This window comes from Microtus pennsylvanicus, chromosome 7 (genome assembly GCF_037038515.1).
Source record: "Microtus pennsylvanicus isolate mMicPen1 chromosome 7, mMicPen1.hap1, whole genome shotgun sequence".
Lineage (NCBI taxonomy): Eukaryota > Metazoa > Chordata > Mammalia > Rodentia > Cricetidae > Microtus > Microtus pennsylvanicus.
Genome location: NC_134585.1, coordinates 111,896,733 through 111,915,119, shown reverse-complemented (window position 1 = coordinate 111,915,119; position 18,387 = coordinate 111,896,733). Strand labels below are relative to the sequence as shown.

General features: G+C 50.1%; 1 protein-coding gene across 1 annotated transcript in view; it reads left to right on the top strand.

Moving 5' to 3' along the window:
• The window catches only part of Tspan2 (tetraspanin 2), a 39,658-nt gene that overhangs the window by 9,864 nt on the left and 11,407 nt on the right, over positions 1-18,387 (top strand). The window contains exons 2-5 of the mRNA XM_075981773.1: positions 7,150-7,252; positions 14,952-15,049; positions 16,646-16,720; positions 17,717-17,815. Of these exons, the coding sequence (XP_075837888.1) occupies positions 7,150-7,252; positions 14,952-15,049; positions 16,646-16,720; positions 17,717-17,815 (375 nt within the window). The remainder of the gene's footprint in view (positions 1-7,149; positions 7,253-14,951; positions 15,050-16,645; positions 16,721-17,716; positions 17,816-18,387) is intronic.

Here is an 18,387-nt window from a genome sequence, read left to right as displayed (position 1 = left end):
CACATACACACCTGCACACAGAGTGGATAAATAAATCATTGGAAAATATTCTCTTACCTGAAGGAAGCACAAGCTCGCCCTTATGAAGGAATAAGAGGGCAGATCACAAACACTGGCATCCCGAGAGCCGCCAGCCGTTTCCAGACAGCCCTGTCACCATCTGCTGCCGCAGCAGTCCTTCCTCCTGGTCCGTACCTGGTCCTGATGTCAAGAGCAGGGCAGTTTGGTGTGGATGTCAGATGATATTCGGCCCTTGTGCTTTTTTCTGATAAAACCCTTGCTTCTGAGACAGTGCCATCCGAATCCTGGCCTTGCTTTCACTACACAATACGGCAAAAGTCTTGGGAGCCGGTTTCCCACTTGAAGCAAATTCGTGTCCTCTTCCGAGCAAATATGCTTGTGACATCTGCCTGCCACAAGGCTGAGGCGGCGCTCCCTTCCTGGAGGCATAATGGGGCCTCAATCGGATCAGGCGTCCCGAGGGCTCATTAGGGCTCCATCTAGGATGTGAATTGCCACCACAAAAGCATTTAATGGAGACTCTAGGATAGAAGCCTCAATTTCAACTTTATGTGGCTTCATCCCAAAAAAAGAGAGTAGCGAAAGGGCTGTGTTTGTGTGCGCAGAGCGTTCACCCTGGGAAAGCAAAGGGCTGGTTTTGTTCCTCTCACACTGAAGGGCAGCATGTGTGTCTGTGTTATTGTAGCTACATGCAGTGTGCATACCTTGGCGAGGAAGAGGTGCATGCAGGTTTATTCTTTGTGACCATGCATGGCTCTCAGCACACATCCCTGAAGGCTGAGGAAACCTGATAGCCCATGCTGTGGCTGGTGATGGTTTCTTTTTCTGTGGGCGGGTGTTTTACTGAGTGCCCCCAGAGCTGTATCTGAATCGCAGCCGCTGTGTTTCCCAGGTGCAGGGAGATTTAAAACTAGTACTTTACAAAGTGCCTCTTGAGCCGTTGAGAGTGGTCGTTTCCAGAGACTCCTGTCAGCCCTTGGTCCTAGCCAACACACAGAAGAAGCACCTGGCCCTGGGTTCAGTCCCAACCCCAGAAAAAGAAAGAAGGAGAGGAAAAGGGGAGCAGGTAGAGGAAGAAATGTGGGTTAGAGGGGACCATGGCGGCAACTATCAGTAACCCCAGCAAAAAAGGCTGGGGCAGAAGGATCGCAAGTTTGAGGCCAGTCTGAGCTACATAGTGAGACCCTGTCTCAAAACAAACCAAAACATTGAACAACCACAACCACAAAAGCCGAGAATGGGTAGTGTAGATGACAGAAGTTGAGTTGGGTTTGCATACATGTATTATGAAGGCTAAACTCTGAGGTCAGGAGCCAGCACTTCCGGCTTCCAGAGGATTGTCTTCTCCATAGCAGGCTTTCTAATGTGACTTCCTATAAAGATACTGCCCCACCATGAGGGCCCACCCTCATGATTTCACCTAACTCTGATTACCAGTGCACGCATGCACATCACACTCACACACACACACACACACACACACACACACACACGTGCACGCGCGCCAAAGGTCCTATCTCCAAAACCCTTCATGCTGAGAGTAGCCTTCATCATGTGGCTTTGAGGAGAACACAGACCATTCCACAGCTGACTGAGTGGTGCCTCAGCCTCCCCTCCCCCACCTCAGCTCACTCTGCAAGGCTGAGAGGAAAATGCTTAGCATCCAGCAGCTGAGAGCTGTCCCTGCTCTCACAGAGCTCAGGCCTTTAAAGCCCAGAAATATTGAAATAGCAATAGTTATGTGAGCTATGAAACAACACACATATCTAGGCCAGGACAGGCTTCCCCAAGGAAGTGACCTGAGAGCTGAGAGAAAGGGGGAGTCGGCCTGCTGTGGGCAGTGCAGAACACGCTGGCCCATGAAGCAGGCAAAGCAGATGCCCCCAAGTGAGAAAAGACAGGGCGCCTGACTCGGGCATTGTTTCCCACCCGGGTATAAGCACGCATGCTTGGCTAGAACTCCCCCGGGATGCTTTTGGCCCAGAAAGGATCCTCTCTGCTGGGTTCCATCTGCAGAGAGTTGAATGGCAGCACACGTTTGCTCCTTGCTGTGATAGTGGCTGTGTCCAGGAGGGGAAAGCCGGGCATTCTGGAAGACCAGCGCACGGACTCAAGTCTTCACTCTGCATCTCAGAACTACCTCCCTCTCCCCAGCTGGATGGACCTCTCTTGTTCCCAACTCATAACTGAGAAAAAAAGGAAAGAAAGTGTCCTCAAGATGGGGCATTTCATCAGCAATGCCTGAAAGGGGAACCAAATGCAGGAAAATAGAACCGAGTGGCCTGTGTGAGCGCCCTGTGTGCGCGGCCCTGTGCGTGCTAGTGGGAGACCCCGTGTGAGTGAGAGGCCCTGCCTCAAGCTGAATGGCTTGTATTTTGCAGACAGTTGTTATCTGGTAGAAACTCTCTGTTCATCTGCTTTGCTTCGAAATAGTTTAAACCTGGTCTTCCATCCTTTTTGTCGCTGAGTTTTAGTCCAAATCTTCTCTAAAGACATCTTGGCAGTTTCCTGTGTCCTGCATGCTCTCTAGATCAGGGGTAGCTGTTGAAATAACATGTCCATGACAATTTCCGTGGTTCTCCTGTTTAGTGGTGGGTTCTGTGGCCCTGTCTGTCCTTTGCACTATGTTCTAGCCCCCATTTTCCCCGTTTACTTTGTGCACACTTGTGCAGTAGGCTCCCTTGGCTCCCCAAGCCTCCCCCGTCTTATAACATTTTCTTTCTTCCTTCTTTTTGATGGTCTTGTTCCTAGTTAAGATAAAATCTCACCTCTGGCTGGTCTAGAACTCAGCATGTAGACCGGACTGGCCTCTGACTCACATGTGCTGAAATCAAACTGTATGCCATCACCTCTGGCTCTTTTAACTTTTTTGTTGCTGTTTTTAGGACAAGGTTCTGCCATGTAGCCCAGGCTGGCCTAGTATTTGCCATGTAGTCCAGGCTGGCCTAGTATTTGCAATGTATCCCGGCTGGCTAGCACTTAGTTACATAACCCAGGCTGGTTACATAACTCCCAGTAATCCTCCCGCTTTAGCCTCCTAGATCCTGGAATTACAGGTACACACTATCACACTCAGCTTTCTAGCTGCATTTCTGGAATGCCATGTATACAGCTGGCCCACAAGAAAAGAATGACTACCATGCTTTCTCAGTGTGGACCTAGTCGTCATGTCTGGGATAGGCTGGCCTTGAATAGATTCTCAACCAGTGGCTTCTCTGCGGGACCTGGAAAATTCCAGAAGTGCTCATTGGTCCTTCCCTCTGAATCCTTGCTGCCGAGATCCTCATGGATGCTCCTCTAAGGTTTTTGTTTGTTGGCTTTTGGGTTTAGTGGTTTTATTCATTCGTTTTTAGTAACTACCACCAAGGCTCAGCTCCCTCACTCTGTTGTATGAAAATCCATTCCCCGGGCCGGTGAGGCGGCTCAGCGGGGGAGGACATCTGCCAGCAAGTCTGATGATCTGAGTCCAATCCCACACTGTGGCAGGACTTCCACAAGGTCTCCTTTGACCTCCACACACTTGCTGTGGCAGGTGCATGACCCCCTCCAACACACACACAGCAACACAAAATGGATGAACAATATCAAAAGAAAAGTCCATTCGTACAAACACAACAGCACTACTTCTTAGAATTCTGCTAGGTTCACTGGCAATAATCTCTTCCCTGGAGGGAGAAGAGGCCCAGCAGTCTTCCTTCCCTGCGCAATGATTCTCACTGGCCTTCCTGGGTCGCCGTGCTCCTCCTTGGCGTCTCTCCATGATCCTCAGTCATCTGAACGTTCATCTGTGACTGCTCACTGTGTCTGACAGCCAAGCCGCATTCAGGCTCCTGTCCACTCCCACCAAAAGATGAGCTAAGTTCCTCTGTCCCGGCCCTCAGGGCCCTGCAGGGGTCAGGGGTTTTCCCAGGATGCTGGCTGTGTGCTCCCCAACACTCAGGATAGCATGGAGTGAGGAACGATTTGTTTCCCTGTGTGGTTCTTCTGCCTCAAGCTTTCTCATCCCACAAGGTCTTTACTCTTCCAGGAAGTCCCACTCATTCTTCAAGGTGTAAATCAGGATGGGAATGACTGCTGCCTGCCCGTGCTGTGCTCCGTGCCCTCCCTCAGAGATGTGTGTTTTTCCTCTTCAGCACGCTTCCCGCATCTTATAGCATCTCTTACTTTATGCGAGTGTCTTCCAGGTCTCTGCTAGGGAGCTCAGTACCTGGCCTGGATTGGACTGTGGTTGATTGTTACTAAATGTACAAGGAAGAAAAAAGAAGTTTATGGAGATAGAGGTGGGGGCAGAAGGGAGTGGTGAGAGGGGCGTTCTCTCATTTCTTGCTTGCTTCAGCTCAGCTGAATGCAAATGCGGCATGTGTCAATGCCAAATGGACTGGAATTAAAAGAAGTGTAGCATAGGAGGCATGGGGCCTTACTGAGTTAAAATTTGGGACTGAGGTGGCTTGAAAGCATCCTCTGAGCGCTGGGGAGAGCATCTTCTAGCTGTAGGGAATGCACACAGTAGCAAGAACCCTGGGACTGACAGGAAGCCTGCTTCCCTTGCTCTTGACTAGACCGGAGCTGGTGTGATTCTTTCTTCCCCCTGAGCAATTTCTAGTGTGCAACACACCGACCTCAAGTGCAACAAACGGTGCCTCTCCCGAGCCTGGCAGGGCTGGAGCGGTCAGAAGGGCCAGAGAGTGACCTGGTTGCTGCTGTGCCTCCTTCCGAAGCAGAGACCATTCTGCTTCTCATCACAGAAGCCCTGGCCAGCTCCTTGCCCACACATCCCTAACACAGCCCACAGCATTCGGGGAGGATTCCCTGCCACACAGTGATGACATTCAGCTAAGCCACAGTTTCCTTGACCCAAGGAGGAAAGCCGTGTGCGGTTTGGGGCTGGGGGTGTGGATGAGCAAGCGCGGATTTTTTCCCCATTGCCTGGTGGCTCTAAATTGCAACCTCTCTTTTCATTTTCCATTATGCCTCCAACACATCTGTGCCAGAACTGGAAGAGTGGATTCTGTCTGGGAGGATGATCCAGACAGCTATAAATTAGAGTTTGTGTTCAGAGATTCCAAAAATGTGGCCTCGTGGTAGGGTGTCCCTGAGACTAGTCACCTCCTCCACAGTCTGTGTGGTGGCTGCTGGTTTGGGCCCAGGGCCTCTGTCAATAGATTTTGCTTTGTGTTTGGAAACTCTGTCTTTCCATTAAGGCACCAGAGAGACGTGAAAGCAGGGAAGCCTGTGAGGTTCGCTGGGCAGATTCATCCCAGGTCGTCCCAGGCACTTCTAGGGACAGGTTTGACCAAGGGCAATGCTCCTCCCTGCACGTAACAGCCAGGACCCCAAAGCTGGCACCTTCCTGAGTTAAGCACAGACCAAGAAGACTTTCCATTTCCCATATTGGGCATAAAAGCAAGTATGCAAACCTCTCAAAATCTAGGTGTTTCAGCCTCGAAGACCGATGCATAATTGATGTAGAGCCTTAGGAGACAGAAGGGAACCGTCCCCTGGAATCCCACCCTTCGAAGATAAATAATGCTGTGTCTTAGCATGACCTCATCTCATGTTTCCATGTCAGCCTCCTGTTTAAAACACCTCGAAAAGTCAGTGGAGGTCAGCTGTTTTAACTTCCCTGCGAATTATCCAATTAGTGCTCTCTCTAAGGGCTGGGAAGCCTTAGTTATTCCACACAGGAGTAGCCAGCTGGTGGAAGCCAGGCACCCACTCCCCCTCACTAAAGGCAGGCCTGCACAGTTCTGAAGAAGCCAGCCACACGGGGATTTGGCCTTGGGAGCAGGATATGAAGAGGAGGAAAGCCCTCATAGATATATCGAGGTAACCTTCCCAGGGTGGCACCGGATCCCTCTCAAGTAACCCTACAGGAGAGAAGGAACCTGCCTAGGAAGGCCTCTGGCCTAACCCTGGCTGGAGATTTCCTTATTACACCTCTGCCCTGCATTTCCTCTTTGGCTTCTGCTGCCAGCATCTTTTCAGATAGGAGCAGACCCTCCCTGTCTGGTGAAAGGCTAGGGCCCAGGATTAACTGGAAGAGTTAGAGAGGCAGGATGCTATTTTTACATCTCTGCTGACTTCCCCATAGTGCTTTGCACTCACAAGGTTCCCCGTAAATAACCGTTAATTGATTGATACAGCCATATTCAAGAGAGCCCTTGGCTGGAAACTGCTGGCCTGTGGTTGGGACAGTCCTGCAATTGACATAGAGGGCTGCCAGCTTGGACATGGAGCCTGTGACAGCCTTCAGCCTCAGGAGAGGAAACCTGGTGATGACTCTACCAGCTGCCAGCCTGCCCAGCCCGTGCCTGTGCCAGCCACTCAGCCTCTCCATGAGCCACATGGCATACAGACCCTGCCTTTTCAGAAAAATATTTTTTTTCCTTTCTCGCTTTCCATGGAAACTCAAAATAGCAACAACAACCAAAAAAAAAAAAAAAGAGGCCCTCCTTCCCTGCTTGCTTGCAAAACCATGCTTGGACAGGGGCAGGGCAGTGGTCACCATGTAGGAAACAAGAAGAGGGGGTCACAGGAGTCTCTGAGCAGAGCTCTAATGGGAAACTTCGTCATAAACTGTAGGTCGGCTCACTGTGTCAGTGTAGGTTGGTTTGGTTGTTTTTTTTTTCTTGGTTGTGTGTTTTTGCTTTTTCTAATTTAGAAGGTGGCTTCCCTCAGGTCTTAGAGTTCATCTTGTTCCCGGTGACCCCTCCCGGAGACAGTGGCCATTCACTAAGGTGTTGGTGAGGACGTCCAGCACAAGCAACAACAGTGCAAGGGACAGATGACTGGCGCGGAGAATGTTGTTAGAACAGTGGTTTTGACACGCACTGCCATCCCGTGGGTGCCAAATAACCACAGGAAAGCCCGATGGCACAGCAGACCCTGTGACTGGAATCAAGACAGGGCAGAGGCAGTCAGTTACTTCAGGGCCGTGGGGAGGGGGGCACCGAGCCCATGTTTTCACCTCTAAGCCTAGTAAGACATGAAGAGTGGGCACGATGCTCTCCACAAGGGCAACCCCTCCAAGCCTCCTCCAAGCCTGGGCACCCTGTGCCCGCGGCCTGCTCCCCAGCCTCCGTGTGCACCCTCCCCTCCACAGTAAACACACTGTTGCTTCTCTTGCAGCTGGCCGGATCAGCCGTCATTGCATTTGGACTATGGTTCCGGTTCGGAGGAGCCATAAAGGAACTGTCGTCAGAGGACACGTCCCCCGAGTATTTCTATGTAGGTGAGTGACTTCAGTGTCCCTGGAGTTTGGGTCTGTGGGACAGGGCCCTGAGCCTCTCTACTGCCACACTTTACCCGGTCCTGGGGAATGTGCCTCTATGACCTCTTCTTCCTCCTCTCTCGGGGAAAGAAGAAGACCCCAGTAAAACTGATTTGTTTACTTAACAAACCTTCAAGGAAATGTAACTAAGATTCATCTGAAGGAGTTAGGAAGCCTCCTGGTCTGTTCAGGGTGTCCAGGGGACCCTGAGGAGTCAGCATCTAACTTTGTGATGTGGGGTTTTAACATGCAAGCAACTCAAAATGAAGAGATGCCCCAGAGTTTTGGGGTGCTGTGGTGGTTTGAAAGAAAATGTCCCCCATAGGCTCATAGGGAATGGCACTATTGGAAGGCGTGGCCTTGTTGGAGAAGGTATGGCCCTGTGGGAGGAAGTGTGTCACTGGATGGATGCAGGCTTTGAGATCTCAGAAGCTCAAGCCAGGCCTAGTGACTCAAAGTCTCTTCCTGAATGCTGCCTGTGGATCAAGATGTAGAACTCTCAACTCCTTCTCCAGCACCAAGTCTGCCTGCACACCACCATGCTTCCCTCAGTGACAATCATGGATTAAACCTCTGAACTATAAGCCAGCCCCAGTTAACAGTTTTCCTTTATGAGAGTTGCTGTGGTCATGGTGTCTCTCTGCAGCAATAGAAACCCTAACTAAGATAGGTACTAATCTCAAAACTTCCATGAGTAGAGACTGCTAAGAGATGGGAAGGACCAAATAGGAGGGATGGGAGGGAGCTGTCTCTGGAGAAGAGGTCCAGACAGAGGGACCACAGCTACACCGACCGCCAAGAGAGGAAAATGAGGTGAGGAGCGTGGTAACAATCAGATAAAGCTGGAACTCTTACCAGGGACTTCAGTTCTCCAGTATTTCAGCCCTGCTCTGCCTTCCTGTGGCCACTCCAGCACTGTGTCCTCACACAGCAGAATCCGCAGGAGGACAGGGAAGTTTTACTTCATGTGTCCTCTCCCAGAAGTCTCCTCCTGCAGCCTAATGGCCAGAAACGCATCATATATTTATGCCGAAACCAACCATGGCCCAGAATAGGATGCCAATGGCTGTGTCTGTAATTTTTGGTCCTTTGTTGCCTTGTGGTGCCTGGTGCTGCTTCTACAAAAGCCCAGTCCTCCAACTTCTGAGCACTGACTCTGTGCCTGTTTACTCTTGCTCGCCATGGGCTAACAGCAAGGGAGGATGTGACTGAGGAGCCAAGGTGGCAAAACCCATACTCATGCCCACAGCATCAAGGATGGGAAGAAAGCGTCCGGCTGCTGGTGGGCTGGTTTACCCCTCTGGCTCTGCTGGGTAGCTCGTTCATTCTCAATCCAATTAGCTCAAGGGTGCGTAGGCCAACAGCAACTGGCCACATACGTGGGTTGGGGACAGGCAGAGGTGTTGTTAGGCTGAGGAGGGGAAAGGGCTCTGTGGAAGTGAAAGAGCCTGTTCCACTGGAACTGGAAGAGCCTAGGGCTTCTGGCGGTCATTTGATCGTGGCGGGAGGAGACCTGCCGAAACATGCTACAGAAAGAAAGTTGAGGCCAGACGGCCATAGGGTGGATTCTGGCCATATCATTTGAGGCCCTGAGATGAGTACACTAGCCTGGACTATGTACCAGTTATGTGACCCACTAAATCTCCATTATATTCAAGTCCATTGGAGCAGGTTTCCGTAGTTCGTCGTCCTAGAAAGATTCCAGACACACCCGGCCACACAAATATGACATGAAAACACAGCTCTCATGTCTCAGGCCATGTGTGTGCCTCTTGACTTAGCTCCGAAAACAAGGCAGGGATGTTTGAGTAGAGCATCTCTCCCTCCTGCTCAGCACAGGAAGCTCACGGATTGGTAAGTACCCAACCCTGATTTTTGTCACACTGGTTAAATGACAACATAAAACAGAGCCCACTTTTGCCTGCCTTCGTGTGTTCAACGTTCTGGAGTTAATAGATCACTACAAGATGTTTGTAGGTTGAACCCAAAGCTGTATCTGTGGACCTTGACTTACACCTCATACCTGAAGCATCACACATGGAGCTGCTCCTGGGTCACTTGTCCATCTCCAGCCCCACAGGACCACCCTTCTTTCTGCTGGGTGGGGGGCACATCCTCACTCATCTGATCTGGCGGAGGGGAGCTGGTGCTTGTATGGTTTGACTTTGGGGGCCTCTTTGAGGCAGAATCTCATGGAGACCAGGCTTGCTGACAATGACTTTGAACTCCTGATCCTCCTGCCTCTACCTCCAATGTGCTGGGATTGCAGGATTACAGGACTGGGCCACTATGCCTAAATGCTGTGTGTATTTTTCTTTAGACTATGTTTCAGAGTTAACAGCTCATACTCACTGCCCATTGTGTTAAACGCTGTTCTAAACAGGCTTAGCGTGTCTAAGTGGTTGATTCTTCAAGATTTAAAGCCATAGCCAGGTGCAGTGGTACCTACCTATAGTCCCAGTTTCTTGGGAAGATGAGGAGGATCACAGAGAAGGGAAGGAGAAGAGGAATCACTCAGCCTAGAGTGAGGAAACCTCCAGGAAGACACAGTACATAGCTCCCTGCTTGTGGGTAGAAGGCAGGCAGGCTTTGTAGGATTGCCTGTGTCTGCAGGGATGGTCTCATTCTAGCATCCTAGCCTTTCTCCATGCTAATGGAGTTTCTCTCCATCCTAGTACTTTGAACCAAATGTTCAAGCTGGACAGAGAAGCAGGCAGTAGCCAAAGCAGGAAGAGATGGTTGCGGAAAATGAGGCCAGGGAGAGAGGGTAATCAGACCAAGTGCTGCCTGCTGCCACCCTGTAGTGTCCCTCTGGGCCCAGGCCAAGGCCTGGAGGCTGACCCAGGGTCTCTGTGTTCCTTGGTTGCTTAGGTGAGGAAGGAAGAGGATGGCAAGGGTGGAGCTGGCAGCGAAGGGCTTAGGTTACTTGGGGTTTCCTAGACCTTCTCCACTCTCGTTTCTTCCACGGAACTCTTGGGAAAAGCCCCTGCATCCTCCCCATCCAACAACCTGCCCATCTGATTTCCTGTGCCAGTCTGCCCCAGTGTGCTGGCTGAGCAGATGCCTCAGGGTCTTCCTTCTCGGAGCACAGAGTGGGGAGTGGTCCTCTGTGCCTCAGGAAGCTGGAGCCTGGGCTGGAGCACATGAGCTCATGTCTGTGAGCAGAGGATGTGAGCAGGTTTCTCCGTTGGGGGTGCCCACATAAACAGGAGCCACAGCCTCGCTGCATCTATCTCTCTCTGCTGAATTCCGAGCCCTAGAGCCTGGCTTTTGCTGTGGCCGGAGGGTATGTGGAAGGAAAGTGTTCTGCCGCTAAACGTCCAGGGCTGGCTTGCCTTTAAAAACACTCTGACTCATTCTGGTAATATTTTTTAACTTCATACCTGACACCATGCTAGCTGGATAACAGAGAGAGACTAACTACCATGTCTGGACAGTGACTCCCAAAGCCATTCTACAAGACACCAAAATAGATAATCATCCCAGCCCTGAAAAGCACAGCTCCAAAGGAGAAGACTTACCTACAACCAGTTTGGTGGCCCAGAGTTCTAGACCCTAGCCTGTTCTTTTGGGGGACAATGCCCAGGTAGACACCTCAGGAACCTTTCTCAAGAATTCCACTACTGTTCATACATTGGCAGATTTCTAGCTAAGAAACCCACTGCTCTGAGTCTCTGCTGAAAATGTAGCATGGGGGTTTGGGGTACACACTCTGGCTCGTTTCCAGTTAACCCCCTAGAGTCATGCAGCTTTCACTTGCTGTACTTCTGCTTCCTTAGCTGTGAGTGGTGAACCTGTGTAAGTGCAGTGCCGACCTCACTAGGGGTGAGTTGTGAGCACATGCTAATGCTTGCTGTTCGCGTACTACAGGGGCTGAGGACCAAAGGCCACCTGATGAGGGAAGACAGCGTGAGGAGATAGAGGAGCCGTTGGGGTGGGCTTAAAGACCAGTTTACAACGTGGGCTTTGTCATCAAGCAGGTTCTTGAGGTGGTATGTGTGTCAAGTGTAGAGTATATGTACCACTCAGCGAGGGCTGGGGCACCAGGAAGAGGTCCTTCCCGCCAGAGGTGCGGAGTGAGATGCATAAAGCTCCTAACTGTAGCTGCTGCTGCTGCTATTGAGAAAGCACCAAGTAGTCTTTTCCTTTCCCATGAACTCAGACTCACATATAACTCTAAGCACATAGATACAGCCAACCCTTAGAATTAGGGCACTCCCATCCATTGGCTCAGCATCTACGAATTCAAGCAACCCCGGATCAAAGATTATTTTTAGTTCATCTCTTCTGAACATGTACAGACGTTTTCATGCCATTGCAATTATTATTATTAATAATAATACAGCCTGATAACTACAGATCATTTGTGTGCTAGACATTCTAAGTAACCATGAGATGAAGTATACAAGGGTATGTAAGTGGGGTTATATGCAAATATGATGCCATTTTACGAGGGGCTCGTACATGCACTGGTTGGTACGGGAGGGATCCTGGAACTAATCGCCATGGAGACTGAGTGATGGCTGTAATTATGTGTATTCAGTGGAAGCCGGAAAGGAGATGTCTGCAGAGACACAAAAAATTCTAGATGAAAAAATGACGATTAGCAGGTTGTATTAGACCATCTGCTGCCAAGATCACTGATTTGGTGAGCGTGCCAATATATCCTTTCCCAGCGAGAACTTTTAAGTGAGTTTGTACGAATGGGCCTTTACCAGGCCCTCTTGATCCTTGGCTGACTGAAATGACATTATACACGTTCTAGAAGGGTGTGAACTCCGAGGAGGAAGGGTGGATCATCAGGGAAGACGTCCCCAGGAGAACTGTTTCCCGGTAGCATTTCACTGGTTCACAAAGCCCAGCCATTAATGATCAAAATGCAATTTCAGAGGGTTCTCTTTTTGCAAATCAAGGAAAGTAGATCTTAAAAAACATAAGAGATTTATTAAGTGGGTCCCCTGTCTGTCTGTGTGCTGCTAGAGAGAAAGGACTCTACGGAAGCCATCTTGGAAGTAGAATGTCGCTATAAGCTAATTGATGCTTCAGCAGCTCCTTTTAAAACCATAGCTTAGGTAGGGTGTCCTTGGGAACCACAGGAGACCTTAGGTGTACCAGCCTGACAGCCAGGTCTGGCAGGAATCTGTTGCATGTGGGAGTTGCCTGGGATTCTCTCCAGTTCCACAGAGAGGTTCATCTGGAAACAGGAGGACAGCTGCATCTTTTCATGCAAGCAGAGGCTTGCTGTGGAGAAGCTCCTGAGGTTGCTCTATCCGTACTGGGACACAGGACACTGTTGGAGGGAGCGCATCTCCTGGGATGCCAACTTACTGTTTCAGAAGGGCAAGGACGGTTGCCAGAGAGACCAAGTGAACTGTGCCCACTGGGCCCCTATACACTGGGCACCTGCTTCTTCAGTGACATAGCTTTTCTGTTTCAGACCTTCTCAGCGTATGAGGCCCCCATCTCACTTGGCTGACACTGGAAAACTCAGCCCTTTGGTGACCCCATACCTGTTCATTGCAATAGGATCTCAGAATGTGTGTCTCAGTAGAGATGCTTGCTGGGATGAGGAAGCCAGTCGGGAACTTTGAGTGTATCTCACTCTATCCATGGGAGAAATGTAAACCGCCTGAGGTTTTTCACTTGCGCTCTTGTAAGCAGGGTAAAAGAAGAGTTTTAGACCTGAAATCTGCAGAGAACTGTGGGAACCTGCCAAGGTCCAGCCCACGCTGGAACAGGGCCGTTTCACACTGTGACGCTTCCTAGCTGACTGGAACATAGGGTAAACGAGGATTCAGGGAGCTGGACCCTCGCCTTAGCTTCACGCTAAGGAACTCCTAACAGCAGTTGTAGGAGCAGTGACGGGAGGCAGTGGCATTCTAAGAAAGAAATCGGTATGTTCAGATGGCTCTCCCTGGAGGCATTATGGGAAGGACTGGTAGGGTGTTTTTGCTACAGCCACTGCCATCGCTGCTGCTTGTTTAGCCTCTTTCCATGAGGAGTGTAAAGTGGGAGTCAGGCTCCTGCCTCTGTCCTCTCGTGATGGCAGGGATGTTCTCTTTACCTCACAGGGCTGCTTCGAGCAAGCGACCTAGGAGACGATGGCAATGGAGGAGCTTTGAAATGTGGAGCCCTCGAGACGATAAGGTGTTCAGTCAATGGAGCCAACAATACTGTTGTTTTTAAAGGGTATCAGTTCTCTTGTAATCCATACACACACACCCGTGAAATGATCCTCTTAGAGAAAAGGAAACTGGAGGAAGTGATGGCCCTGGACCAGCAGGAAGTGTGTGGGTCCCTCCAGACTGCAGCGCCAAACCTTCTCCCCTCCAGAACCCAGAAGCACCTTGAGGACCTCTTAGTCTCGGTCTGGGTGGTTCAGGAAGCAGTACAGCTACCCTGTCACCCCATCTAGGTCTGCTAACAGACAGGCCTGCCCACAAACCGGCAATAAGCAACCCAGAGGAGCCCCAGGAAATGCCTACATGCCAGACTCAGGGGTTCCCCACAGGGGTGGGTCCCCAGTGTCCCCCCCTCCACCTCCGGATGAATAAGAATGGTTTCCATGTGACTCATCTGACTGAAACTCAAAAGAAAAAAACACAGTCAATTAGCCTTACTCAGAGGGAGTCAAGTGCCAAACCTAGCATTGTGTTCTCCGTTATCTCAGGATCGGAAAAGGAAGTCTGGAAGGCCTGGCCCAAGTCTCCCAGAACCAGCACCTTGCCTACTTTGCTCTGGGTGGAAACCCTCCTGGGGCTTGACTTAGGAGGTGCAATTTCTGACCACTCAGAGTAAGGCCACTGCTGTTGTTTGAGAGGCAGGATGGCCTCTTGGGGAGAACCGCACCTTGTGACCTTGGTACATGTAGCGGTTCTATTAAAATTATCAGGTGACAACTGGCTCTCATTTAGAACATGGTGCTAATAATAATAATTATGTAAGCATCCATTACCTTATTACCCGCCCTCATTAGCTGTTTATTTTGTTGTGTTGTGTCTCGTAACATGGCCTCCCATGTGTCCAGTATCTGCGACATTGCCCTCTGAAGGAGGGAAAAGAATCACATAAAACTGATGACTTAGGACTATGTCCTATGCTTCTGTCCCTACCCGGATCCCTGCTGTTTCCTCCCAAATCCTTGGCCTCAAGTCTCTCAGAGATGGAGACAGCTATTAAGCTTAGAGAAAAAGGGCTTCTGGGGCCCAAGAGAAGGCTTCGGTTTGTGTCCCAGCTGTGGCAGCAGCTTTTCAAATTACTCCCGGACTCAGCATCATTGGCCTTACCGGGATGGCGGTGCACCTCTGAACGAAGGTTCAGGACCTGAGAAGCCGTGTTTGGGCTCTAGGCGTGTGGTGGCCATTCACTGACACAGTTCTAAGCAGCGGTAGAGGTGGCTTCTTCCCCTCCCTGGCTTCCTTCAGGTTCAGTTTCCTGATGTGTTCACTCGGCTGGCGGTGAGATAGGATGGCTTTGCTGAGTGAGCCTGTCCGCATGAGCCGGTTAGCAAGCATCACCATTACAGTTGACAGCAGAGTGCTGTCGGAGAGGAAAGCCAGAGCCTGGGGTGTGGGAGGCAGGGCTGTCGTCTCCTGCGCTGTGCTCGACTGGCCTCACCTTCCTCGGGCTCTGACCGGTCCCCTTGGCTTCTCGTCCACAGGGCTCTACGTGTTGGTTGGAGCTGGGGCCCTGATGATGGCTGTGGGGTTCTTCGGGTGCTGTGGAGCGATGCGTGAGTCACAGTGTGTGCTTGGATCAGTAAGTGGGGTTTATGAGGTGGGCACGGGGTGGGTGGGTAAACTTCCCTGGAGGGAGTCAGGGGACCTGGTTTGAAGCTCTGGTTCCTCTAGGGCTTAAAACTTTGGAGCTGAACCCTCCCTCCGATGTCTGTTTTCCCGTCTCCTGCATGAAAATGGTATTATCTCTGTTCCTGCCTCATATGGAAAATGTGAAAACAATGAGCTCATCAGTGTAAAGATTTGGGGGGAAGAGCGCTTATGAATTGATTGTTCTTTAAAAATAATATTTCCCTGCGTATGTGGCAGCTTAAAGAGTCCCATAGCCAGGAAGAAAACTGTTATCTACAAGGAAAGCATTTTGGCTTAAGATCAACAACTTACAACTTAACAAACATCCCTCTGTTACCTTATTTTTTTTTTCTTTTTTTCTTTTTCTTTTTTTTTGGCTTTTCAAGACAGGGTTTCTTTTTTTTTTTTAAGATTTATTTATTATGTATACATCATTCTACCTCCATGTATGCCCGCATGCCAGAAGAGGGCACCAGATACCATTACAGATGGTTGTGAGCCACCATGTGGTTGCCGGGAATTGAACTCAGGACCTCTGGAAGAGCAGCCAGTGCTCTTAACCACCGAGCCATATCTCCAGCCCCTGTTACCTTATTTTTAACCAGCAGATTCTGTTAAAACAACAACAACAACAAAAAATAGTTTCCGTTCCCTGTTACCCTGTTACCTGCTATCAGCCCATACTCTGAAGCCTAAAGAAGGGAGGAGCAGAGGGAAGGCTTTGTATTTCTCGCAGGGAACCTGAAGCAGGGTGTTCTGAGGCCCCCTCATTTCCCATTTCCATTGCAGTCTTTGGGTTTTCCATGTGTGCCTGCTGTTTCAGATCTATGGCTGTGTGAAATGTCTGTTTCTTCTCCCTGCCATTCTTTGTTTCTACAAATAAAGCTGGAAAGCTCTGCTGTGTTCATCACAGAGCTGAGTTTAATCAGCAAACTTAAGACATGGCAGAACGCTATCCATGAGGAGACCCCACACACACACACACACAGACCCTGCACACGTGTCTCTCTCCCTCTCCTCAGGGAAGCCCTTCCAGACCATCACACTCTGCCCCAAGCCCAAGCCTCAGTGGAAACTTTTAGTGTCCAACCAGATTTCCTCTCTGTAGAACTTGGTCATCAAGTATTTACAGAGGGTGTCGCTGCCAGACCCTGTGCTTGGTGACAGGGTTTCGCTGTGGCTGTCTAATATTCCCTTGTGTATTTTATAATGCATATAAAACCTTCCCTCATCGACTGTATCTCTTCTGCCCAATACCAGCTTTATGACATCAGAGGGGTTAGGATCTCTTCTGCCACTGGATAACGGGCACAAAGGACAGTGCCTGGTACAGAACACGTGCTGAGCGGCCAGTTGTTGAGTAGCATAACAAACAAGCCATGCAAAGGGGCCTTGACAGCTGCACGGAGGAGGCAGTGTGCCTAGAAGTGTCCCTACCACCAAACTCATAGCCTTACTCAAAGCCTTGACAGCGGAAGGAGATGCAAGCGGGCTAAGCAGGTTGAAAAGGTATTAAATGAGTGAAATCAGTGTTTTCTCTCAACAGTTTTTCACCTGTCTGCTGGTGATATTTGCTGCCGAAGTAACCACTGGAGTGTTTGCTTTTATAGGCAAGGACGTAGTAAGTAAAACCTAGATGTTTGTGGGCGGTTGTTAAAGCGTTCTTCTTGTGGTAAACAATATAGACTGCTCCCCCCCCAAGGTGTATTAAGAAACAAAATAGCCCACAAAATCGTGTAAGCAGAACCTTTTAGCCTAGTAGTGTGCAGGGCTCAGCATGTGTATACATGGTTTGAAACTGGTCTATGTTTGCTTGATTTGGGGTTTTGTCTGTTTGTGAACTGGATTTCTAGTTTAAGACTGTCCCTAGTTCAAAATAAGACAGGCAAGAATGGGGCAGGCAGGAGGAACCTACTTTCTCATTCCTCTGTCACCTGTCCCAAAGGCTTGACCTAGACAGGGACCACCCTGTTGTGAGATGCTAACGCCTGACCTGCTGTGTACAAGTGCAATCCTTAGTGCCCAGGACAGGTTATGAGGGGAGCCCATCGGCACGTGACCTTTAGAAGGATGAGCAGGCTGTGGCAGAGAAGAGTGGAAGGGAAGGCAGGCAGATCGGAGCCTTAAGAGGGTTGCATTTCCAGTGCACTCGCGTGCCACCCCTACTATGCTTCCGGGCGTAAGCTGAAAAATGATAAACACGGAAATGAGTGCCGGTCACCCCTCTGAAACTCTCCTGACATGGCGGCTGGTATCCAGAGGTTACGGACTTTAGTTTATCATATAGAGCCGAAACCTATGGCTGTTTGGATGCATAACATCTTCCTTGGCAGTGGGCGCCTGCCTTTCAGCTGGCAGGGAACCACGCTTCCACGGATTCTACCTCTAGTGGCTCACCAGGGCGGTACCTAACCGGCAGTGAAGCCCGTGGGGTTTAGAAACCCTTACTCTATGAGGAGGCTCTGACCTAGGAAGGCCTTCTTGGTCAGTGTCCCCTTCACCTTCAGAAGAGTGTGTGGGAAAGCAGTGTTCCCAGAGGACGTAGAAGAGGGGATTCCTCTCGGTAAAAAGAAACGGTCTGCGCCGTTCCGCTCACTGTGTGCTGGTGTCTTTGCAGGCTGTACGACACGTGCAGACCATGTATGAGGAGGCGTACAGCGATTACCTTAAAGGCCGGGGAAAGGGCAATGGCACCCTCATCACCTTCCACTCGGCAGTGAGTAACTCCACTTCTTCCTTGAAATCACACGTTCTACAGATCGCGCGTGTGCCAGGCTTTCTCTAATCGCCTAAATCAAAAACAAAAATAAAACCAGTGAGTGGAAGCAGCCGCCTCTTATTTTAGCTCTGATGAGAGCTATAGTTTGTGTTTTGGGGAGACCTTTGGCTAGAATGATGTCGACCACAGACTCACGAGAAGTCAGGGTGTCGCAGGACACTGATAAAGCCACCCACATGCGTGTCGGTTCCTCTCCGTGTGACACTGTGGCATGACAGAAGCAAGCATAGTGACCTTCAAGCCAGGAAAGCTCAGCTGCAGCCCTGTGGTGCTGAATGAGTTAGTAGCCTGTCTGATGTCCGCTTAACTCGCTCCTAATTTATAAAACAAAGTTTGTGGGGAGACGACTATATTCCCTTCTAGAATGTTCCACGGGAACGTGCTAGAGCACAGTGCTTAGAGCTTCATAGAGTCAAGAAAGGCTTATGGGGGAAGTGGACCAGACCAGGGTCATTCTGTCTTCTTAAGCACTGCACTCTGGTGAGGTAACTGTGAACTTCTGGGCAAGA